This window comes from Periplaneta americana, chromosome 3, assembly GCF_040183065.1.
Source record: "Periplaneta americana isolate PAMFEO1 chromosome 3, P.americana_PAMFEO1_priV1, whole genome shotgun sequence".
NCBI lineage: Eukaryota > Metazoa > Arthropoda > Insecta > Blattodea > Blattidae > Periplaneta > Periplaneta americana.
In genome coordinates, this window is record NC_091119.1 from 129,478,137 (window position 1) to 129,504,838 (window position 26,702).

Sequence of the window (26,702 nt, forward strand, 5' to 3'; positions counted from 1 at the left end):
ATGTAAACAAATACAGGGATACATTATATAAATACCTCATAGTTTTTTTAGTAGGTTATTTTACGACGCTTCATCAACATCTTAGGTTATTTAGCGTCTGAAAAAGGTGAAGGTGATAATGCCAGTGAAATAAGGCCGGGGTCCAGCACCGAAAGTTACCCAGCATTTGCTCATATTGAGTTGAGGGAAAACCCAGGAAAAAACCTCAAGCAGGTAACTTGTCCCGACTGGGAATCGAACCCAGGCCACCTGGTTTTGCGGTCAGACACGCTAACCGTTACTCCACAGGTGGGGACTAAAAAAGGTCATATGGTTGGCTGGTAGGAACATGCTTAAATTATTTTTACATAATAATTTTGAAGACAAGGTTTCAGTTTCAGTATTACACTCAACAATATACAGAATGTTTCAGAATTCAACAGAAGAAATTTAAGGGGTTGTAGAGTAGGGCATACAGGGGGGGGGGGGGGGGAAACCGAAATTTAAAACGTAAGGGTGTACCAAAGTTGTCTTGTAGTCTATACTATAACCAGTAAAAAAAAACTAGGCCTCTGATTACATTTTTCACCAAACCGCAGGAGGACTAAAGATTAGCATAAAAAGTACAATTTTTATTAATTTTTTTATTTTCATAATTCTTCAGTGCATGGTCAATAGGGATTTAAGTCACGTCCTTTTTTTTTTTTTTTACAATTTTTAGTTTCTGGAAAGGTATTAAAAAAAACTTGTTTTAATTTGGTATATAATATTGCTATATCTGTGGCACAATCGGCAAATATTGTAAATAGTTTCTATCAGAGTACAGCACTGTTCTTACTGCTTGCATGACATAGCACACTTGAGTGACATCACTGTATTAACAGAATGTGTGACCAGATTTCTTGAATGTCATGTGCATGAACATTTCACATTAAAAGAACATGATTATTAAAATACATTACTTTCTACAATAGAGATTTCGATCAAAACATGCACTATTTTTCCCTAATTAAGTATCACAAAACTTACTTAAATGTTAAACAATGTAATGCATGCTTTCCATTATACTTTCCAACCCGAAATAGGAAGTTCAATGAAACAAAGAAGATCTTAACGGTAGAGTTTATAAGTATTATCACAAGTGAATTATAATTGTTTTCTGATAAAAATTTACTTACCATGGATGGATGACAATTTCCTGTAAATGTTCTGACTGCCCTTGCTCTGCTGAGTGACAGCTGAAGATTTGAGTGTGTTGAGCGACGTGGAGCTTGGAATAGGACTGAGAGTCTGTTCATGGGGACCTCCATGTTTAGCTGCAGGTCCCAGCCCTGAGTCTATAGAGCTCACACCACTCGAATCAGTACAGCTGTTGGAACGACTTTTGCTTTCTTGTTCACCCTTTGTTGAGTCTTTTCTGGTTCTAAAAATTAGAAACGAATGGAAATGTATAATTGCTCCATCATATCATATTGCAAAAAGCTAATATTGATTATCATTTGAAAGATATTCGTCCATTTATGAGTATATCAGGGAACAGTAGCTGTTACATTTCTAGTGCTGAGAATAAAATAATTCTTGCAGCTATAAAATTGTTCACTTTGTTTTTATTTTATCATTAAAAAAAGTACAGCTATGCTCATAAAATAGATTTCGAGATCTACGTGGAAATATGTGCGCTCACCAACCCCAATGTCATAAGTGATTTAGCTTGTAACATAAATCTATTAAAGTTTAGAGGAAAACCATCACTCAGCATCTTACAAGAGACTTTATTTAACATGAAATTTACAATTATTGTTATTTAATAAAAAATTGAATCAGGAATTTGCAAAAAGGACCAAGTCCACATTTTTTGCAAATTGAGTTTATACCCATTTCTGGCTCTCCATACACTCTTCTTGGATTTCAGCATTAAAAGGAATCAAGTTTTATACAATGTACACATTTAAATTGTGTATCAACATGTTTGGACTGTTATACATCCAGATCCATACAAAAAGGTTTTGTGTTGTTTTCTTAAAATTTACTTTTTCGGACTTGGTCCCTTTTGCAAATTCCGAATTCAATTAGAGAATGTAGCGTGACAGACCACATGGAAAACCACAAGGAATGTTATATATAGAATGGAGTGACAAGGAATGTGTAGAAAACCATGAGATGCCTGGAATGTTACACATAAAATTTACGTCAAAAGATTACTGAAATAACTGTCTTGATTGAAACATTTTATCTCGAAAATTCTCCAGTTACATTGAAATTCATAAATCGTGAGTTAATCCTTCATTTAAAGACTCTTCTGATCTTCAAAAATTACTCAGTTGCTTCAATGTGCAAACAATTGCAACAAATTACACGAAGTAATTTTAATATAACAACCCAAACAAATTTTCACATTTATTTTCCATACAGAATAATAAAGTGATTCTGGGATATTGTGAATGTACTGAGTGATCCATAAATTCTTATACGAAAAATCTGTTTACTAATGTAGCTTCAGCTACTGCACTGAATGAGAAGATTAACACGAGACTCAAAACCAGACATCTGTTTGGAGTACAATCAATTACCTTGTGGTCAACATCCAGTCTCCTTGAGCATGTGGTGTTGTTGATAGGCCTTGCACAGGCGACTGTTTACATTCACTAAGACTCCGAATGTGTCGATATGTAGTTGGTGCAGACGAAAAACTTCGAGGAGGTCTTGGATGAGGCAGAGTCTGTGATTTACGCTGCTGTTGGATTGTACTATCAACTGCATTTCCTATAAATAAATAAATACATGTAAATAAATAAAACAGTACGAAATCACTCAGATTTCTCATTGTGCCTTTTAAGCAATATCTGATAGATGCACTATTTTACAGAGAGATATACGAAATAAATCACATTGTTATTTGAATGCTAAATCCTCAGTTTTCCACGTCAAAGGCCTGATTCAAATCTGGGCGAGTTCGTATGCAATTTGTGGTGGACAAAGATTGTATTAGGTAAGTGTGGTTGGGACATTTTCATTTGCTCTACCATTCCAACACTTCTCCATAATTTGTAATAATCCTCAGGAAGCTCAGAACACTAAAACTCCTGCAAGCAAAGAAGCAACTTCTGACAGCCCTGTAACATATAATACTGAATTCCCTTTTATCCACTCCCGCATCCCTCAGTAAAAGGGATATCAGGCATAACCACTGCAGTTAAAAGAAATATCAAAGGGATACTATGTGTAGACCCTACTCATGCACCAACACTTCTGATAACTCTTCTCAGATGGTAATGTACACAATGTGTGTTTCACAATGACAAACTCGCTCAGCATTTCTATGGTATATTTTTCTGAGGAAAACATGCAAGTTTAACTACAACCAACCTGACACAACTTTCCACTTGCTAGAGGCGACAGTCTCGTCCATGTGAAGCCCCTCATCATCTCCGCTTCCCACACTGTCTACATCATCATCGTCACCAGGTATGTAGAACCGTCCAGGGTTCGAATCCCGACTACTGCCTCCAATGGAAGACCTTTGGTGCCTAAGTGAGCTACAGTTGGACTCCCATCCTGATTGCACTTGACTGGACAAGGACACACTGTCGGCTTCAGCAAAGAGATCAGAATTTTGCAGCAAATCTGCATCAGATGACTGCTCATCATCCATTTCGACATCATCTTCAATCACGGGCCAGCGATCATGACGATTATGGCGTACACACAACCAACCTGAAACAAACAACCGAAATGTAGTAGTCTATGTGTGCACTTACAGACTGGTTTCTAAACAGTTAGGACTTGGAATTGTTATATTTACACTTTTCTTCTGTCCAGGTCATGTAGCAGGTTATAATTATATGAAGCATCTACTATGTGCCACAGGTGATAAAATTACAATAAACCTCTTTTATATATTTCATACTCATGCGTTTTTCACATATATTCTTTATTTTCCTGAGGTACCGAAAAAATTCCTCTACTTTCCCGGTTATTGTATTTTCTCAAACACCCGCATCCAACTTTTGAAAGGAAAAAATATTTAGAAAAAATAAAACTTTCAACAAATGTGTTCACAATAAATTAAAGACAATAAATTAACCATAAATACAGTTCAGTTAACAATACATTTTTATCTTGAAACAGAGTCAGGGCCTTTAGTTGGCACACCTGTCGAAATTGCATAGCCAAGCCGTTATTTGTCTGTTATATATTCGATTAGCTTGGTCTCCACATTGGAAAATTTAGCTTTCTGACCACAAAAAGCTCTCCATTTCCTTGGTGTTTAATAATAGTACCTTCTTCACTCTCCAGTCTCTGATGCAACTTTCACTTACATCAAATTTACAGCTATGCATCTTTGATCATTTTAAGTTTCTCGCTGCAAGTAAAGGATCGCAATCTCGTACCTTTGGTGGTACTCATTTTCAGAATTTAAAATATAAGACGCATAAACTATACACTTATCACACTCGAACTTTGGTAATCACTCGGGGCGAGGTCTGGTGAGTATAGACGAAACCTGGGTACACTACCACCAAGCATGGAATGGTGCCATTCCTCATCACCAAAACCTAAGAAGTTCTGGTATCAGTCATCTGCAGGAAAGGTTATGCTGCTCTCTTTTGGGATGGATGAGGCTTTATTTTGGAGCACTACACACCTAGGGAAAACACCATCACCAGTGCATCATATTCAGATTTGTTAAAAAATCACCTTCAGCCTGCAATCAAATCAAAGTGATGTGGACGTCTGACTACAGGTGTCATTTTGCAACATGACAATGCTCAGCCTCATATTGCTCGTGCAACAGTTGCAACCATCAATGATCTTCACTATGAAACTTTTCCACATCTGCCATACCCACCAAAGCTCGTCCGAAGTAATTACCACATGTTTGGACCACCCAAAGGGGCAATGGCAGGAAAGACATTTCATTCTCATAAAGAGGTGCACTAGGCAGTGCATGAGTGGCTGCGCACACCACCACAAGATTTTTTTCAGAGGAATCCGTGCACTTCCTACGCATTGGAAGACCTGTGTTGAATGTCAAGGAGACTATGTCAAAAAATGATACACTTGTGTTTCAATAAATTGAATGAAAAAAATATTTACGGTTTTCATTTGACTCCCCCTTGTACAGCTCAGTGAATAAGTTTTCTACAAGAAGGGCTGCAAAATTGATCTAAATTACAAATAAAATGGTATGTATCCTAACATGGAGGACAATTTACATTTGCAAAAATGCATAACAATAGCAGCAATAACAATAATAATAATAATAATAATAATAATAATAATAATAATAATAATAATAATAATCACTTCTTAAGCGATCAATTTGGTTTAAGAGTGCCAACTTATACAAATATCTCACACCTCACCACTGTTAAAACTTGGAATGCTGTAAACGTGTATTTAGGCGAAAATCTTGAAATTTATATCTTACATTCCACAATGTACTTTCTACAATCTGAAAGTAAACAGCTATAGCAAGAGGTAATTCTTGCTATGAAGATAAGTTGGACATAAGTTTTACATGCAGCAACACAGAACATGTGGATAATGATAGCTAACCTGACTTGGTTAGGTGATTAGCTCCTTCGAAAGTCGTTGCTACCAGGCCGAGTACATAGAAAGCTGTACCCCTGACAGAATATACAGAACATGTCTGTACCAGATGCAACATTGCCTGAACAATGCCATGTTCAATAAGGAGACCAACACCCAATGGAGAGGTTGCAATATGTCCACAACCCCACAGAGCAGCTTTTAGCTCTAGAACTTCTTGCTCAGAGCCACACTTCTTATTATGAACACACTGGAACAAGAGACAAATGGTTTCATACACAGAGAAACAATGGAATACTGATTTAATTCATTACTTACATTGATTAGTAAAATAACTATGAATTATGCTCTGATAACTCAAATCATCATATGTCTGTGAATGGCTTTGAGTTTTAGAGCGATGTTAAGTAAAGAACCACAAATATCAATTGTTTTTTTATGTACTCCCATTCAGCAGAAAAAATATTTAGTAGGTTTAAATCATCTTTTGATTCTCTTCTCTACACAAAATTATGACAAGTAAACTTTCAATTGAAATAATAAATACCGCTGATTAAAGTTCTGGTTGATATGTACATCTATTATCAGAAGTACATCTCATTTGACGATACGTGTCAGGAAGAAGCATTATTTGTATACATTTTATTTCTGATTAGTGAATATGTTACTAGTCAGAGATGCATGCAATGGAGGAGGAAAGGAACTGGCCACACTACCCCATTATCTCCTGGTTTAGTTCTCTTCGAATAGTTGACTAAACAACAAGATAAATTATCACCTGAAATAAGTTTTGCAGCTTCCCCTCTTTCACTAAAAGCTGGAAGCCCTTCTCATGCTGAACCAATTGTCCATAAAGATGTGGTGGAATGTAAACATCCCGCACACTATGTTTTGCACTGGTGACCCGGCGGCTGTAACGACCATCTTCCCCTCGCTGGTGTAACGTCAGAGAATCGTGAATATCACCTTCCACCAGACGAACATACCTGCACATCACCATACATTACTTATTCTTTATTCTATTAATAATAGTTTCGATTGCTGAGGTTACTTAGTTTCACAATAATTTTGACATATGATTTAGCAAACAGAAAATACTTGAAAGCTAATACCTCGAATTTACTTGAAGATAAAAAATAACGTTGGAAAGCCTGCAAGATATTAGAAGTATGTACTAAACCAACATGTCAGTGCACAACCAGCCACTTTAATCTATTTCCAGACATCAACTGTACTAAACAAAAAAATGTCTGCACATACAAAAGAAGTCACGACATTGTATAAATTTACATATTAACTGCATTATATCTGCACTTCAACATTTTAGTATATCAATTTACTGAACATTAAATTCGATGGCTTAGTGCACACATGTTGTAAGTACTAATTTCTAAATTTTGAGGAAAACTAGTTTTAATTTTCAATACTTAATTACACTTCAATTAACATCTATTCTCAAAAAGTAAACATAATATAGGAAACTCTTAGTATTCACTTCCCAAATTTGTGCACAGTAAAGATACACCTCACAGGACTCCGATCTTGTATTTAACTCAATTTGACCGGAAAATGTACTTAACACACGTGTGCATTAAGCCATCGACATATACCGCCATTTTGTTATTTACAAAATATTCCAAAATACAGTCTTAACATAAATTGCGTGATTTCCCTGCACAGAAGTGGCAGTTCATAATCTTATTGGGAGAACTGCGACTTTGGGTATTATCACAGTCTAGTAAATACAGACACGAAGCTTGAGTTCATGAGGGTACTAGGAACAATAGACTGTGCAGGTACTATTTCGCATTGTCTGTGATGAGGCGATAGTAGCGATCCTAATGGTTAGCAACTATCTATGGATGCATATTTACTATGTATTGAACTTCGTGACTATATATACTACACTGTGGTATATATATCTCGGAGCTGGAGCTGCAAGAAGTGCCTCAGCTGACAACAGCAACGCATGTGTGCGGGCGGGAGGGGAGCAGTCTGCAGGGATAACTGGTTTGTTCAAGGTCTCGCAACGCAGTTTGTTGTGCGTTTCAGTGACAGAGCAACACGTGAAGTGAAGTGAGAGTAATGGCAAATAATAAGCCTAAGTATTCTATTCCACATTGAGTGTTTATCTACGATTCATATCTCCATACAGAATCCGTTCATGCTGTAGGAGATTTCAAGAGAATTTCCCAGGTGTTTGAGTCTCAAATTGTGGGACGATTCATAGATTAGTTAATAAATTTCCTGAAACGGGAAGTGTTCTTGATAAGAAACGAAGAAGGCGACGTACAGTCCTCACAAAAGAAACTTCTGGTGACATTGGGCAATGCTTGGAAAAATTAAATTATGGTTTATTTAACGACGCTTGCAACTCCCGAGATAATATCAGCGTTGCCGGTGTGCTGGAATTTTGTTCCGCAGGAGTTCTTTTACATGCCAATAAATCTACTGACACGAGACTGTCGCATTTAAGCACACTTAAATACCATCGACCTGACCGCGATCGAACCCATAACCTCGAGCACAAAAGGCCAGTGCTATACCCACTGTGCTACCCAGGTCGACTGCTTGGAAAATCCCCTAAGAAATCTCTTAGCCATCTTTCTCCACAAATGGGAATTTCTTATGGTTCCGTACAAAGGGCTAAGAAATTACTTAAGTTAAAACCCCAAGTGGTGCAAGAACTTAAACCGGATGATCCTGTATGTAGGATTAGATTTTGTGAATGGATTTTGAATAAAATGCATGATGGAGAAATTGGTCCTAATCTCATTCTTTTTTCAGACGAAGTGTGGTTTTATTTACATGGGTATGTAAATTCTCAAAACTGCCGAAAAACCTAATCTGCTTCATGAGGAACCTCTTCACGACGAGAAATTAGGGGTGTGATGCGTAGTTTCCAGTTAGAGAATAACAAAACCCAATTCTTTTTGAGGACACAATTAACAGTGACATATGTGAACAACATTTTGCAACCATTTTTGCTTAATTAACTGAGAAAGAATGTAGTTTAGCGTTTTTTTCAGCAGGAATCGGAGACGGCTCATACAGCCAATGTTTCATTGCAGGCAATTCGACAAGTGTTTGATGATAAAGTTATCAGCAATAACATATGGCCCTCAAGATCCCCTGATTTAACCACCTGTGACTATTATCTCTGGGAATCATTAAAAGATAGAGTGTATAAAACGAATCCACACACTTTAGACGAACTTAAGGATAACATTCGCCAAGAGATCACTTCAATATCTCAAAGAGAACTAAGAAAAGTAATGGGTAATTTCATAAGATGATGCCAGAAATGTGTTGAAAACGAAGGCAGGCAGTTACAGCATCTCCTTTAGTGACATGGATGAGTACATAACTTTTAAAGTCAATCAAATCAAATCCGTGGCACTACAGCCCATGAAGGGCCAAGACCGACCAACCGCTGCTGGCCTGACATCCACAAGCCGAAGCATAGGTGGACGATCATCCAAACAGAATGGAGATATCATGTGATTAGCACAATAATCCCCCCAGCTGTTATAGCTGGTTTGTTAAACCGGATTTTCGCTCCCTATCATAGTTCCCCCAAGTGCATCACGATGCTGGGTGGGCACCAGTCCCATACAGTGACCGAAATTTCATGAGAAAATTTCTTCCCCCGTATGATTCGAACCAGCACGCATTCCGTAACGCGAGTCCTACGCAGGATGCCTTAGACCACGACACCATGGTGTGAGGCAACTTTTAAAGTGTATTAGAATTTATTAGACAGTCACTCTAGTTTGCTAAACATCAGCTCTTGTATTGCCCAGCCGGTATGAAGCGATAGCTTATAGGCCAAGCGGGACCCCACCTCAGCTACGGTGCCACGATATTTGGATGACCCAGTATAACAGACTGGAAGTGCTCATTTTTAACTTTTAAGCCAATTTGTGAGTGAGAGAGTGAGTGTGAGTGAGTGAGTGAGTGTGTGTATGGGGGGGGGGGCACATGCACATACATATTTTTTATCCCTAGATTCCTTAGACCAAGACCTCCATGCCCATCTTTCATGGATGTATAATTTGTTATGTCTATCAACAATCAGATCTCTGAGCAAATAAAAGTAGCAGTATGATTCTGTCCATACATAGAATACTTTTCTATATGATGTTCCGTCACTGCCAGATCCTGAAGAAACACTCAGAAACTGGTATTATTTTTACTACAAAGTTATTAAAAACGCCTATATATTTCAATGATAACCAACAGCATATTCACGTAATCAATGTTGGCAACCCTCCTGTTTGAAACTACGCTACAGAAAATTAAAAAAAATGAATTACAGTATATCATCAGCAAATATACTCTGACTGTGTTGTACATTCAATAACTGTTATAAATCATTTAATTTCATTACATCAAACATTAAAATATATCCAAACAATAAAAGTATCATTGGCACATTTGGGTGGCAACACTGGTCGCAACTGCTGCAAAAGTTTCAACAAAACCAATACCAAAAATGATGTGGCTGCAACCCTGAGAATCCTGTCCACATGTCACTATTTTTAAGCTGTAAGCAGCATGAAAAAGAAGCGGGCAGCTGGTTCGGCAGCCACTACTTTTCACATGTTATAATACGAGAGTTGCACAGTATTTTGTACTGCAGCACTGCAAAAGTAGCAACGTGTGACCGTATCTTAAATCTGCACTGGAAGGTCGGAGGTCATGTGACTCCTCATTTTAAACAGAAGGGAGTGTTACATGTATAGTTTTGGAAAGAATAAAATACAGCTAATCACAAATTCGTTCTGAAGCCATTCCAAAAACTATTTGATCACACCTCGTATCTCATTCCAGTCTTCTATCAACATTTACACCAACCACTTCACTTCCAAACAGTGTACAAGCCACCCTTTACCACTCAAATATGGAGGTCTGTGCAGAATTTTAATTTTAAAAATGTATATGTTTCTAACTAAAATATTTTAATACTTGCAGTCCTTGTGAACATGTCACCATTGGTACACAGACATCACATAAAATGTCAATCATTGCATATTCAGAAGTGTTACCTGTAGTTATAGTTGGTCGCCCACCTCTCTAGCTGAGTTGTCACAAAGTTTGCATCCTGTAGGAACGTGAACCCATTAGGCGTGGAGAGAAATCTGATAAGAAGCAGCAAACCTTTATCTCCCAAATGAAGTAATGATGGCCGCAATGATATCACAGCATCCAAGTAAACCTGGACACAACATTACACATTTACTTAGCTATGATTTCCTCAAAGCAGACTGTTCTACCCCTCTATCCCCTTCCAAAAAAAAAAATAATGCCATGACTATAGAGAAGGGTGTTTTTTATTAAACTTCACGCATGGAAATACGCACTTAATTGCTAGGGTAGACTTAATAGTATATTTGAAGGGTTCAGAGCCATAATGGGCCAAGCGCCATTTATTAAAAATGGAGAAAGCAGGGGTTAAAGTTAAGTGAATATCATAGTTTAATGAAGATTGCCATATCATTTAGTTTTAATGTGTATACTTTATATTACTTGCTATATGTTTCTTTGAATTATGGTAATCACTTCATTTTAAGCCTTGTTTTCTGGGTTTTTAATATATGGCGCTTGGCCCACTATAGCTCTGAACCCTTCATATGTAAATATGACTGTGGGCAGAGGTACACACACGTATACACACATATAAACACGTACCCACACATGCATGTACTCATACGTATTAACAGAATTAAAAAATTAAGTTATTTAGAGAACTGAAAGAGAATGAAGAGGAGGAGAAGGAAAGATGAAGACAAGATTGAGAAGCAAAAACAGGAAAATGATAATACCAAAGGACAAATTTTATGCTTTTATTCTTCTTCATATATGCATCTAAACATTAATGTAAATGTAGATCATGAAGAAAAACAATGATCCACAGATTATGTACTAAACTAGTCACTTACTGATAAAATGATTAAATATAATTATTGAAAATAATTACATAAAAATAAAAGATAATCATTAATTGATATTTTTGTTACATGTAGCGTTTTAAATAACTGTAAGCTTTTGAAAACGTGTAAATCAACTTCAGATCAGCCCTTTTTTCATGAGAGACAATTATATTACTTACCTTTTCTTCTGTGGCTTCCCCTAAAATTGATATTGCAGCCAATGACACAGCTTTGCTTTGGTCATATAGCTGCATTACTAGTAATTCTATCCCCCATTTCTCGAAGTCTGGCAGTCTAGCACGGAGAAGGACCAGCAGGAATTGTGTTGCATACAACCGGGAAGACTCTGATGGAGCCGTGAGAACCTTGCTCAGAATTACCCTGAAAATTCACACATGTTTTCATTTATTAATTTCTATTATGGTCTTTAGTTTACTGTATTACCTATAACAATTTACAATATATGGATGAGAACTTTACCGTAAACAAAGTAATTTCCTGTGATAATACAAATTTTGTAGTATTTATTACATTAACTTCTATCTTAATATCGTAACCTCAATACAGAAGTTTTCTTATTGTGCATCAATTTTAAATATCTGTAGAAACACATTACAACAGTATTTGTTGCACTTCATGTACCGTAATTATCAGGCCACTATTCCTAATAACTTGCTTATTACAACATTTAACATCACACTTTTTAATCTAATTAGCAATTAAGTTCCTGCTGCAGATTAGTAATAATTAAGTTCACATTAAAAATTTCTCAATGACAGTTTATTTACAGATGGCAACTAACAAAACCTCCACAAACATCGATTAATTTATATTCAGTAGTTTTCTATAGTAACCACATTTTGAATGTAATATAGATACCTGATTTGGTGGAATCTTGGAGAGGTACATGCTTTTATTCACCTACACTGGCTAATCAGAGATAAGGTACGGCAATACTCACTATATACAGTATATTTTTATATGACAGGCTCTTGGAAAATTTCATACTGTCCTGTTGGTTTTTAGTATACTGTTTCTTTATTTAAGGCTCTGAAGATTTTGTAACGTCTTTTTAATATTATCAAAACAAAGAATGTATTCTAATACTGAAAAATACATTACATTGTCGTTGATTTTATGAAATCTCCTATGTGACGTAAAGAGCATAATTTTTCAGGTAGAAGAAAAAATTAATTGAACATCAATAGGCCTACACTGATTGTCGATGATGTCATCATATTCACAAACATTTTCTACCAGATTATCTAATATTCTTTTGTAGGCCTGTTGATATTTAATTACTTTTTCCTTCCTCCTGAAAAAATTATGCTCTATAGGAGGTTTCATAAAATCAGCGATGATATGTACGGGCTATCTATTATTAATTTAAAAAGTATTACATCTCGAAGTTTCACAAACTTTTAATTTGAATCAAGACAAAATGTAGACATATTCACTCAAAAACCAATAATTAAGTACTATTGTCACAAACCTGGGCATTCCATCCATGCTGTAGTCCAGCCCAGAAACCACAAGCTTCACATAGCAGTCATGGTTAGTAGATACAACTAAATGCAGAAGTCTAGGGGAAAAAATTAAATAAATGTAATACACAATTTGCATCATTTCCATGTGCAATTCTCTCCTGCTCTTCATTGTAATGGTTTCTACTGATGCAAGAAAACAAACGACATATGTTATAGAAATAACATATTATAGAATTTACTGCTTGAATATATTATGGCATAAAGTTTATAGAATTTACTGCTTGAATATATTATGGCATAAAGGTTAATACAAAGTGAACAGTCGTGCATTTTCCATCACAAGACATTTGTCTCCTTCAGAAGTTATTTAGCATAATTTACTGAGGAGAAAAAAATTTCGAGAAACATTGAATATATCCATGACCTATCTTCGAAATGGCGGAGTTAAATCCTGAAAATGAGTTGAGATCTTATTTGCTTCAACCTGAATCTCCATTTTCAAACTTCAAAAAAATAAATACAGAACAATTTTAAATGGCGAAAATTTGTATTCATACATTTGATTCCATCTTCCCAGTAATTCACCAAATATCAAAGCTCTTCTTAAAGAAAGTTCCTACCAATTTTCATAATGAGTAAGTGAAAAGAGGTCACTGTATTGTAACTTTCAGTTATTCGCAAAAAAGTTCAGCAAGTTATCTGCTATATTTCATTTCCATAAACTTGTAATTATTGTGTGTAAGTAATTAAGTTACCACTGCCTCCGGGTGTTTGCCCATTTGCAGTGTAAATAAATACATACATAAATATTTAATTGCACTACCTTAGGTTTTTTCACTGTTGTCATGTTGAGTTTCACAAAAATAAAATATGGTTTGCTATAGGAGTAGAGTAGTAGGCCTAGGTTATTTTACGACACTGTATAAACAGCTTGGATTATTTAGCGTCTGAATGAGATGAAGGTGATAATGCCGGTGAAATGAGTCCGGGGTCCAACACCGAAAGTTACCCAGCATTTGCTCATATTGGGTTGAGGGAAAACCCCGGAAAAAACCTCAACCAGGTAACTTGCCCCGACCAGGAATCAAACCCGGGCCACCTGGTTTCACAGCTAGACACGCTAACCGTTACTCCATAGGTGTGGACTATAGGAGTAGATCATTTGAAAATGAGAGTACTGAATATATCACCAAAGCTTCAAGGTTTCCTAACTCTGAGTTTAAGTATTCCATTTCACAACTGTTTTCACACAATTCATTTGAGCTACCATAGTCAACAAGTGAAAGTTGAAAATGATTTCAAGAAAGATTTCCTGGTGACAAAGTTCCAAGATGCGCAGCTATTCGTGAGTTAGTGAATAAGTTTCTAAGACAAAAAGGTTCAAGACAAGAAGACAATCTTTGCCTAGAATGTTTCGATGACATCTTACTACTTGAAAACTCACCTGAAAAATCACGTCAAACAGGAATTTTTTTAGTTCTGTATCCATAGCTAAATATAAAACCATACAGAGCTATCAAAGTGTAAGAGCTAAAATCCAGTTAACCTGTATTCAGATACAGATTTTGTAAGTGGGTTCTAATGTGCGTGATAGACAATATTATAAACAGCTGTGTAAGATGGAAATGTTACACCAGAAAATCTCTTTTTGAAAATATCTTTCAACTTTTAAGTAATGACACTTGTGTTAGCTCACATTAATCATATAAGAACTTTCTTTACTAAATATATTGAACAGAATATTATACCTGAACCATTTTATCCTTTGTGGTTATGCAGTAACAAAACATGTACGCTAAGTAAAAACACGTAACAGAAGTATAATCTAGTGGTCTTGATGCTAATATAACTGCCTGTACTAATGTACTTGTGGAAAGACAAATGCTGCACACTGGCAAAAGACTTGGGATCTTTATTAGGTACATACCTATTCAAAAATATTATAAGACATGCTGTACTTACTGTTGAAAGATTCCAGCTTTATCCAGCACTCTTAATCCTTTACTGCATCGGCACAGCCGACCAATGAAGAGAAAGTAGTCCTGACAAACTGAATTTGATACATGCTGAGGGCTGAAGAGGCAATCATGGGCACTTTTCGAGGAGGTGATAGCATCAATCTGAACCCAGATATCAGCAAGTAGTTCATTTAAAAGCTTCCCACCTTCGGCCTAAAATAAAAGAGAGTGCAAATGTATCCTCAATTCACAGCTTATTATTTTTTTTAATTGTGTATGCAATCTAAAACTTCATCACAACTCAATCATAGTGAACATTTAATCTCATATCCCAATACCTTTAAACACAGAAGAACCTCCTAATGATAGAAACGGATGTTGCTTGAATGTTTTCCATCTTATGTGTTTATCATTTATATCAGGTGAACCGTAAGTCATGTCATTAATTTTGGTGGATTTCTTCAAAGAACAACAAAAATCTCAGGTACTATTTTGCTGTGTTCCAAATAGTTTTCCAGAAAAAATGTGTAATTTTAAATACGTTAATTGTGCCATCGAACTATGTCGTAATCAATGGCTGAATGCACAGTAGTCTGTTGTGTTCTGGTGGACAACCTCTTCATCAGACATGTTTTAAATAGGGGGTAGTGGGTTGTCATTGACATGTAGATTATTTTTAATATCGTAAGAAAAAATACAGATGATGTACTGATTAATTTTTCTGTTTTAAATGTGCATAAAGAAGCTGCAAGTAGTATTTTGCTTCAACTTATTAGAAATAATTGCTTTCCACTTCAATTTTTAAATGAATTAACTGGTAAACTTACATAAGAGATAGTAAATGTCCAGAGCTGTCTTCAAATTTTTCAAATTTCAAATTTTCGAATTTATTTATTTAATACATTACACTTGAGCTAAAATCAGGCATTGCAGCCCAAAAGAGCAGAAGCTCATGATCAGGCACAGTTCAGTTCAGTTATACAAAATATTTCACAAAATTGAAGGGAGTTCACTGAGCACAATAACATTAATATATAGTAAAATACATTTAACATGTAATAATATATACAAATATAGAAAAAAACAAAAGTATATGAGTATTAGAGTATCAATTTTTAACTCAATTAGCTTAAAAGAAATGCAAAACAATTAATTAATCTCATTTGATTCCTAAATCTGTGCGTGTTAAGTGAACTTAGTTCAAGGTAAGCTCTAATTAACGCATTACATATTCTGGGTCCAAAATTTCTGCTGAAAGCAACTGTTTATGTTTACACGTCTTGTTCTCTTCTCCATTATTCTAACAAACGTACAAGCGAGCTATAGTACATATCCGTTAACTCCAGACAATAACCTTTTACAGCACTATCATAGTCCCATAGAATTTAAAATTGCTATGGGAACAAAATTTATACTTGTTTGGATCAAATTTCTGCAAGGACAAGACTAAAATTCGTTCTATCGTTCATTATTAGAATTCATTGCTCTCTTAAACTTACTGAGAATATTGGGAATTTAGTCAATAGTTTTCCTAGAATATTCTACTAAATATTTCATTTAAAACATTTTTTTTCTCCAAACATAAACAAAAACGAGCAAAATTGTATTAAACTGCCTTTACAGAGAGACTAGCAGAAACAGGTGGGGGAAATCAACATGCGACATAACCACTCGGTCGGACAGTACAGTTCACACTGTATACATGTAATTGGAGGTATTACAGCTTAACATCTTCATATAAAATAGATGATTAGTGATGTATTTTCAATTCGATAATTTAATGCAAGGTTATTTACTAGCATCAGAGAAAATGGTGATCAAGAATTCATCATGAAATGCCTGACATTTGCATTGTAGTTGGGGGGGGGGGGCAGAACTCAACCAGATGTTCAGCCCAGGTGGGATTCAAATCCAGCACAAAAAGTACCATGTTGCATGCTAGTTTTAGCTTGGGTGTGAACACAATACACAACTTTTGAAATTGAAATAAAAAAGTAGAGCAGCACAAAAGTAGCGACATGTGACTATACCCTAAGAGAGATGGTAAGGATAAAGTGTGACACTAACTGTACCCTATTTCATCTAAAGCCTAAATCAAGAAAAAACGAAATTGTAGAATTTACCTCCTCTACTTCCAAAAGACAGTCTATGAGCTCCAGACCAGCCAGAGTGTACATTTGAGTTTGCTTCTTATTCCCCAGTTCCACACGAGAGAACCTATTGCTAGAGGGTTTGAAGTAGTGAACAAGTCTTTTCAGAAAAGTGCGATGATTTGAGTCTTCAAGCTTCTTCAGTGATTCACTTCGACTCTGCAACACACATACACACAATCAATTCACAGGTATTTCTTCAAAAAGCGAGCTAATGAGAAAGGAAGCAAATGATTGAGTAAATATATATCTAAAAAAAAGTTACTAGATAAATAAACCAAATAAAAGTATTTGCATTCTTCATAAAGTTTCCTTTCAATTAAGTGTATTTCAAATAAGTTTTCAAAACACGAAGTTCGATCCACCTTTGACATCAGATGAGTAGGACATATGAATTTAGCACATTACTTTCAGATCATATATAAATTAATAAATAAGTAAACGAATTAATTAAATTCATATAAATTATACTGAAGACTTGAGGATCCATATTTAAAATGAAACTTGCTGGATCTTCAATAATTCACAATTATTGTGAACACTGGAATGATGTGTACTATATAGTAAGTTTAAACACAAATAAAACAATTTAACATATAGATGAACGAAATGTTCATAGCCTACTTAATTAAAAAAAAAACTAAGTAAGTTATTGTTTAAAAAATTATGTACCTTTAGAACTGCTCTCACAATATTCCAGTTCCAAGAGAAGCCATCCTTACTTGCTAGCACAGCTGAGTCTTTTAAAAAGTCATCACCTTCTTTTGGTGCCACAAGCTGGGAAAAGAAACAGTTATTCTATTCAATTTATAAACATTCTAACAATAATTTTGTACTTGAAATGGACATAAAGCCGCCCCTAGTGGTCTAGGGGTAAAAGTCTCCTCTAGACCCAAGGGTTGCGGGTTCAATGGCTAACTGGGATCAATGGATTTTTCAGGACGCAAAAATCCAGAGCACAAGTCCTTTTACAGTACTAGTACACCTTTTTGGTTCCACCATTTCAAGCTTATGCTCCCTCCTGTCTTTCTATCCTCGAAGAATTAAACAGTCCTGAAATATTCATCAACTTCAGAACCTTATTCATAATCCATTTCAATAGTATTCTCAGCCTGGAGATTTATGACATCATATGACTTGATCATATTCGCAGATTACATGACACAACAATCCCTTTTAGCACAAAAACCTACACCTCAATCTCTATTATAAAATTTTATTCTGTGCATGTCCCTTCAATAAGCCAAATACAATCCTTGTCTCATAATTTAGAAAGGTCGTTGATATGAGATAAGAATTAATTTTATTACTGTATGGAGTTTGGATCGTTTGCCAGTCTTGCTTTCTTCCCGGCCCCATCCTCCAGCCTGCAGAGTCCGGTCCAGGAACAAAGATGCTGGAGCAGGTCTTCTCTTCAGCATAGAATGCAACTGTGACAATATTGTAACTGCTGCCAATGCCTGGTGCTGCACTGATGGAGCTGAAGCATTAGATGCATGTGCAAGCAGGTTTGGAAGAGCTGGTGTCAAGTTGCAGCATTCAGGGGGCAACAGACTGTGTATCAGATGCAGCAACTCACCTGCAAGTATAAACAAGCATAACTTCCTTCAAAATACTGTGTACAGAAAAGTACATTCCATAATAGTACCTTGAGCTAAAAGCATTAATAGAGATAGAAGAAAAAAAAATTTAATATGCAACAATGCAAAACTTGAGAATTTCAAAATAATATTAGAGAGACTAAAACACAAACAGTAAATGGCAACAAATATGAAACTGTCTTTTTTTCAAATTTACTCTTTACAATAATATGACTTATGTGATAAATAGCTAAAGTGTTATTTCAACACACTGTTGGGTCGGATCCCTCGTAAGGCAGAGATATTTGTGCACTGTCTTTTGTGGAGGTCCAAAATCATGGAGGTGCAAAAAAGCCCAAATATGGGCTCAGATCGGGCCCCTCAAGGGCTATAAGCACTGTAAGCCCCATTGTGATGATGATAATCACAGTCTACTATATACAGTCACGAAGCTTGAGTTTTGAGGGTGCTAGAAACAATAGACTGTGCTGATACTATTTCGCATTGTCTTTAATGAGGCAATATTAGCGATCCTAGTGGTGAGCAACTATCTAATATTTGCATATTTACTATGTATTGAGCTTCGTGACTGTATATACTAGACTGTGATGATGATGATGATGATAATGATGATGATGTAATAATAATAATAATAATAATAATAATAATAATAATAATAATGATGATAATAATAATAATAATGATAATAATAATAATGATAATAATAATAATGATAATAATGATAATAATAATAATAATAATAATAATAATAATAATAATAATAATACCTTTTGGAATTAAAAGATAAAGTGATTATACAAGGAATCTACTCTGAAGAATTTCTAATTGAGGAATTAAGCAACAGGATACATTATCAACAATACTGTTCAACATAACTCTTGAAAAAGCTACAACAGCAGTTCTCATAAATCCTTGTGGCACAATTTTTAACACTGTACATTAGAACAATTTATTGTTTGCAGAGACGATGTTATTAATAGCAGAAATGGTAATGTACTGAAACGAGACATTTTTTAAATTGGTGAATGAGGTCACCAAGTTTGACTACAAGAAATGAAACTAATTATGAGATTGCATCCAGAATTCTGAATAAGTGAATAAATTTTGAAACACATGAAAAGTTGAATATTTGCAAACAATTCTATCAGAGAATAATGACAATGAAGTAGAAATCAAAGGAAGGATTAGAGAAAGGAAATGAATGTTACTATACACTCGGGACTCTCATGAAGTATATAAATGTTTCAAGGAACAGAAAACTACTAGTAAAGAATAAAATTAGACACAGTAATATACTGGTATGCTTTGGAAACCTGGCATCTCAGAACAAAGGAAATAAAATATGCTAATAATTTGGAAAAGGAAATAAAATATGCTAATAATTTGGAAAAGGAAATAAAATATGCTAATAATTTGGAAAAGAATATGATTGAAGAGAACATTTTGACTTAATTATGTACAAGTAATTGGGAAATAAGATCAAACAAGAAACTGGTCCAATTATATATACACAACAAACCCAATTAATACAACAAACAAAGTATAATTGAATCATTCACTCAAACAATGTTGTAACCAACAAAAGAGTAAAAAAAATTGTAAAAATTATAATGTTGTTCCACTAAAAATTAATATCAAATATCTGTAATGGTGCCAACTGTTGATTTAGGCAAAAACAAAATTTCCCGTCGCATGCAGGAGGACATACATAACCTAGCCCCTACAGCCCAGGCTGCGCAGAAGTTTAGAGTAGGGACAAATTGAAGCTTGCGTCCGCCGCCATGCTTTGGGAGAAGCACCGGCTAGCAGACGGCTGCACTATACAATGCTGAATGTTTAATATATATGTTTGGTGTCTCTTATAAATCAATTTGAATGGATAAATGAAAAAAAAAATCTTATTAACATTTAAAGCGACTACGTTAAAGACATAATCAGGCTCAGTTACCGTTAGTTTGACATGAAACGAAAGAAAACTGTAATAATTTGATACTGTAACTAAAGATGTTGTATAGTTATTTGACAACATATAGAGCGAACAGAAATACAAATGCATATTGTAGTAATAGTTCAGATGAAAAGAAAATTATTAATATTAACTATTATTAACAAAACACTGCCTGTGTAAGACATTACATTAGGCCTACATTGTAAACACGTTTGCTTTGATGTGGACGAGAAATGAACAATTATTATTTATTCGCTTCCATATCACATAATATAGGCCTACACCTGTAAAATAGAAATACGTACCTAATGTTTTAGTTAGAAATATAAGTAGGCCTACTGTGCAATAGCTTACTATCACAGCTGTAGTATGAAATTTAATAAAAGTCACATGCATGAATTAGTCATATAATAGAACTCAGGCCTAGTGTACAGAACATCTTGCCTATTGATGCATTATTATTATTATTATTATTATTATTATTATTATTATTATTATTATTATTATTAATATTATTATTAATATTATTATTATTGACTCCGTTAAATATTGTTTTACAACATTTTTATGTAAAGTCGTGTTGTACTGGTAACCTTAGGCTGTGTGCCAACATCTACTCTTTATGTAGTACTTTCTTTTATTTGGTTATTTAATGACGCTGTATCAACTACTAGACTATTTAGCATCGATGGTATTGATGATAGCGAGATGATATTTGGCGAGATCAGGCCAAGGATCCGCCATAGATTACCTGACATTCACCTTACGGTTGGGGATATAAGAAAAAACCCAACCAGGACATTAGCAGGAATTGAACCCCCGACCGAGAGCAACTCCAGACCAACAGTCCTTAGCCCACTGAGCTACATCAGTAGATCTTTATGCACTTTTATGGTCAGTTTCACAAGTTTAAAATATGATTCCCAGGAGGAATCTGGGATCCATTTTCTAAAATATGTTCCTATAAGTGTAGAAAGATTGTACAAGTGTTCTACTTCTAGAGCACATTGTTTTCACAAGATGTAAGAGTGGGTGGTAATATGCGATTGAACTGTCAACATCTGTATAATCGCTCTTTCACTTAAGCGGCATATTTCTATAATCTCAGATGATGGTATGACAAGGCTCCCATTATTCTTTCGTTAAAAAAATAAAAGAGATTTTGTTTACTGCTGGTAGGCTACGTACCATAAATTGAGTATTTAGGTTTATAACACCATATTTTTTTTAATGATTTAACAACTAAGCCAGCAATGAATACAATCACATTTCGACAATATTGTGTCATTGAGAATGATGTAAGAATGAGGGAATTGCAATCGATGTCTGCAGTAGAAGAGTCATATCGCCTCTGATTCTCAAAATACTGAGGATTATTATTACACTGTGTTAGGTGTTTGGAAAATACCATTGGGTATATAGACATTTTTAGCGGACATCCCTCTGTTTGTAATATAATTTAAATACATTATTTACGTATTTTCTAACGTATATAAAAAACATAAGTAAAAATATTCCATGTATTTGGTCATAGGAAATAGAAATAAACTAATAAGTCTAATTATGAGCAATATAAGGTGTTTATATTTAAAACAATGCTTAATTACAATATTTAGATTTACTTCTGTTATTTTATATTATACGTTAGAAAATATGTAAATAAGTTTAGTTATATTACAGTGAAGGAGGACATCCACTAAGAAAACGCCTATATACTCAATGGTATTTTCTAAACTCCGAATGCTTTATAGAAACAATCATTCGTGCTCCCAAAACATGGCGTCGCGCAAACCTGTGTGAGAGGTTTCAAATTTGTACACACCAGTGCCAATTGTGTGTCTAGATATATAACTACGTCGTCTTTGTACATAACATACTGTAAATACGCGAATACTCCACACACACTAATTTTAGAAAAAAAAAAAAAAAAAAAAAAAAAAAAAAAAAAAAAAAAAAAAAAAAAAAAAGATTGTAATTTATGTTTAATCATTGTTGTCATCGTCATCTTCCCATAGAATGTCATCTTCAGTTCCATCAAGTGAATTCATGATACAGCAAAGTGGTACCAACCTTTTTTCAAATGCACCCCATTTTTCTTTGCTAAATTCCGGAAAAAATATGTGCAGAGTATTTGCGTATTCATGGTAGTTCCATCTTCAATTCATATTTAATAAAAGTGTTCGTTACAACGTTCGAGTGAATGATTCAATTGGTAAAATAAAAAGCAGAAGATTGAATAGCTTGGACATGTAACAGAAATGAATGGGGAAATGATCAAACAGATCTCCATTGGAAAACCAGGAGGGAGAAGGAAAGTGGGCAGCCTAGACTGGGGATGCAGGATCAAAAAGAAATGGACTACGAGCCATGGGGTGAAGAAATGAAGGCTGAAGACAGTAGATTCTGATTTCGATAGTACAAACAATCACAAATACTAACCTAACAAAACAGTTGCTCTGACAGATATAAAAGTATCAGAAGACACTATCACTTCAACTATTGCTTCCAGCAATCCAACTTCAAGAAACGTGTACAGCAGCAAAGCAAGATGTATCTCCACAATATTTGGTCTGCAAAAATAAAGACGGCAATATTTATTTGTAATTAAATCTCCTGTAATATTTTCAATATATTAATTACAATATAAATCAGCTTTACGTAACACAATATACATTTTAAGTATCTTGCATTAACATACTCATGTTTGTTTTTAATCTGAAAGCTTTTTATATGTAAATACCTCTAATTTTTTCTGTAGTTTATAATGGGATTTAATAAAGTTTTAATTATATATATATATATACTTCTCAGGAGGAATGTAAAATACTTCAGGATAATGTAGTTTGGGTTAATCTACATCAATTTAACCTAATATACCTATGTCCGAAATGTAACAGCTGGGAAGTTATTGATGGGCGAACTTTTAAATGGAGAGAGGCATTATAGACCTATTTCTATGTTTCAGAACATTATGACATGACACATTATTGAAAATGCTGCATCTTGTGTTGTTCCAATAAGTTTATTTCATAATTAAGTACAAACTCAGTAAGAGAATAAAATAATTACACAACACAAATCACTAAGATTGCCCTTCTTAAGGATTCCATGATTGTAAATTCACATCATGTACCAGTACTGGTTCCTTTCCGACCTCAATAAAACACTCAATACCTTTCCAGTTTCAGATAACAGCCAGTAAATACGGGAAAACACACAGCTAGATGGAAGTCTTCGACAGGGAAAATGTCATCTGTATTCGTCAACAGCAGCCAACGCACTGTCATCACAAAATCCATAAACAAAAAAGGATGTCTGCATATTCAATGTTCAAATTAAATGTAAAGTGTATTCAGCTGTCTGTGTTGCACTGGCGTTCTGGTGCTCAGATGCTGTTGTATATAAAAGATTTGGTGTAACATGTCAAGTATAGTACACGGAACAGTAAGACGCTCCAGTATTTCTTCCCCACAGTTAGATTTCGGATATAGGTGTATCAGATTAAATCGATATAGGTTAACCCAAACTACATTATTCTGAAGTACTTTACATTCCTCCAGAGAACCCTCTAAACGAGAATATACACTTATGAAACATTACACAATTTTTCATGGACAGACAAAATGTTTTAACAATTTTTTTTTTCAAATAAATTTTTGTAAGATAAAAGTATTAAACATATAAAAGAACATACAAATAAGCATTTACGGACCACTGAAAGAAAAACACTCAAATTACTCATTAAGTGAACTTGTAGTACCTGAATCTTGCAAGATGTGGTAAAATATCCCTGCCTTCTGCACTGACAAACCCATCCTGGAGCTTCCAAGTGTCTCTGGGATGTGAAGGATCAACTGCCTCCAGAGCCACACTAGATTCATCTGTCCACTCAGGTTGAGGCAGACCAAGTAGCTCGTACAGCAAATCCAAAATGCCCTTCTGTAATTGAAATATGCAAACATGTGGCATTATTACTAGAGACAAGATTTCCATGCAAACATAGGTTTTTATGTAAGCTTGCTACAGTTCTCAAACTTTGTAAATATCCGTTTCATGGCTTAGTGATTCGAAATATGTAAACTTTTTCCGTGCATATTTGCATGTTTTGGTCTTCTTAGGGACAAATTCATGCATAATGCATTTTTTTTTTTATATTTTAAGTTTAATAATTCATATTTTGAGGTTTACGTTGCATATTACGTCCATTGTTATAGTTTCATTGCATATTTTATGTTAAATTACATAATACTGCATTTTATAAAAGTTGCCTCGTAGAATTTGGTATTTCTGAGCTTACAATATTTGAGTGTATGTACTGAAAAAATGCTAATGGTTTGCAGGGTTTCTACCTGAGGACTTTGAACCTTACCAGCTAATCCTCTCATTCTACTGTCACACTGGAATTTCACATCTGCAATTCCTGTTCTATACAAGCCTTATCCTGAGGCTAAAATTATTATTAGAAGGATGCCTCTTCTGCTCCCTCCCATACTTCGTAGTCTGGCGACAACAACAGCACTAACATCCTTCCCCTAATATGCCGTTAATTTAGACAGGTATATAGGTAGAAGGTCTGTAGTAGGCTACATGTAGAGGTGTTTTGTGAATTAGCTACTGTATTTGTGTTCTGTGGTGATCGGTGAAGTGCTGTAATGCCCTCGATTAAATGTTCGAGAAGAGATCTTGTGGCACAGTGGATCGAGGGAAAAGAATATGTTAGAACAGATGGTGAAGTAATTTATTGTGATTGTTGCAATAAACATGTAAGTATTAATATTTTTACTACAAATTAAATATTTAGGATAATATAGGCCTATTTTAGAAAACATTATTTCCGTCCACCTTGAACATATTGCATGTGAATTTAGTGTACTTAGAGTCCTTGGTGTGCAGGCCAGTCAGTTCTTCTGATAATCACTAGTTCTAATCATCAGGGCATTAAAAAATAAATAAATAAATAAATACATAAATAAATGAGTGAAATATAGGCCTATGTAAAACTTTCATTTTCAAAATATTGATTTATATTGTATTTGCAGATTGAGTGTTCAAAAAAATTTTAAGTTGACCAACATGTCTCTTCAGTTTCACATATGGCAAAGATGAAACAGAGGCAACGCAACTAACCAAAACAAGCACCAAATACTTTTTATGGATTAGTGTGATACTTTTGTGGGAGCAAATATAACTTTCGAAAAGTTAGCAAATCCTAGATTAAAAGTATTTCTGGAGAAATACAAAGAAGATAATGACCCAGATGCATCGACCTTGCGAAAAAATTATCTACCAAGGTCATATGCAAAGGTATGGCAAATTTAAACAATATATTATCCCATTTTTAATTCCTATTGTTATCTGAGAACAAGTAAATAATAATCTAATAGTAATTTAAGGAGCTAACACTATTTCAGTAGATAGTCTAAATAATAAATCTGTATAATTGCTGCAGGATTTATTAGATGAAATTCGAGAGGAACTAGGAAAGTCGGATATATGGACTGCTGTACATGAAATGACGGATTCCATGGGTCAATATGTAGCAAATTTAATTGTCGGAAAGGTGTGTGAGGTTGGAGCTGGCCATCCTCATCTTGTATAGCGCGAATTTTTTTTTTTGGGGGGGGGGGACAAAAAAAACTAATCACTCCACAATTCCAAATTTCTTTGACGAGGCACACTCACACACATACACTCTCTCTCTCTCTCTCTCTCTGTCTCTCTTTAAAACAGGTATACTCTCGTTAGAATTATGTTGTTCTTTACTAATCTTTTGAAATATATTGACATTAGCATTGAATACTGTTGTTTTCATATTAAAAATGAACCTCGTGTTCGATTATGTTTTACTGCCCACCGGCATGTATTTGCATAAATATTATGAGTTAAAGGTTATGTGGATTAGGTAAGGGAAGAGCTAAGTAACATGAGGCCTAGGAATGATGGGATAGATGACTAACATGAGGCAAAGGAATGTTTTTATTTTTAGTTGGTTTTTTAACGAAACTGTATCAACTACTAGGTTATTTAGCGTCGATGAGATTGGTGATAGCGAGATGAGGCCGAGGATTCGCCATAGATTACCTTGCACCAAGG

The 26,702-nt window shown here is 34.8% G+C and overlaps 1 protein-coding gene across 2 annotated transcripts in view; it reads right to left on the reverse strand.

Annotated features, from left to right (window-relative positions):
• Window positions 1–26,702, reverse strand: part of rictor (rapamycin-insensitive companion of Tor) — a 68,029-nt gene that overhangs the window by 20,003 nt on the left and 21,324 nt on the right. For both annotated transcript variants that reach the window (XM_069821570.1, XM_069821571.1), the window contains exons 8-21: window positions 24,370–24,548; window positions 23,049–23,179; window positions 18,371–18,639; window positions 17,733–17,837; window positions 17,034–17,219; window positions 14,915–15,123; window positions 12,958–13,047; window positions 11,645–11,846; window positions 10,581–10,750; window positions 6,311–6,518; window positions 5,539–5,782; window positions 3,346–3,693; window positions 2,550–2,742; window positions 1,158–1,402 (exon numbers count right to left, since the gene is read on the reverse strand). In XM_069821570.1, coding sequence (XP_069677671.1) covers window positions 1,158–1,402; window positions 2,550–2,742; window positions 3,346–3,693; window positions 5,539–5,782; window positions 6,311–6,518; window positions 10,581–10,750; window positions 11,645–11,846; window positions 12,958–13,047; window positions 14,915–15,123; window positions 17,034–17,219; window positions 17,733–17,837; window positions 18,371–18,639; window positions 23,049–23,179; window positions 24,370–24,548 — 2,779 coding nt within the window. The remainder of the gene's footprint in view (window positions 1–1,157; window positions 1,403–2,549; window positions 2,743–3,345; window positions 3,694–5,538; window positions 5,783–6,310; window positions 6,519–10,580; window positions 10,751–11,644; window positions 11,847–12,957; window positions 13,048–14,914; window positions 15,124–17,033; window positions 17,220–17,732; window positions 17,838–18,370; window positions 18,640–23,048; window positions 23,180–24,369; window positions 24,549–26,702) is intronic.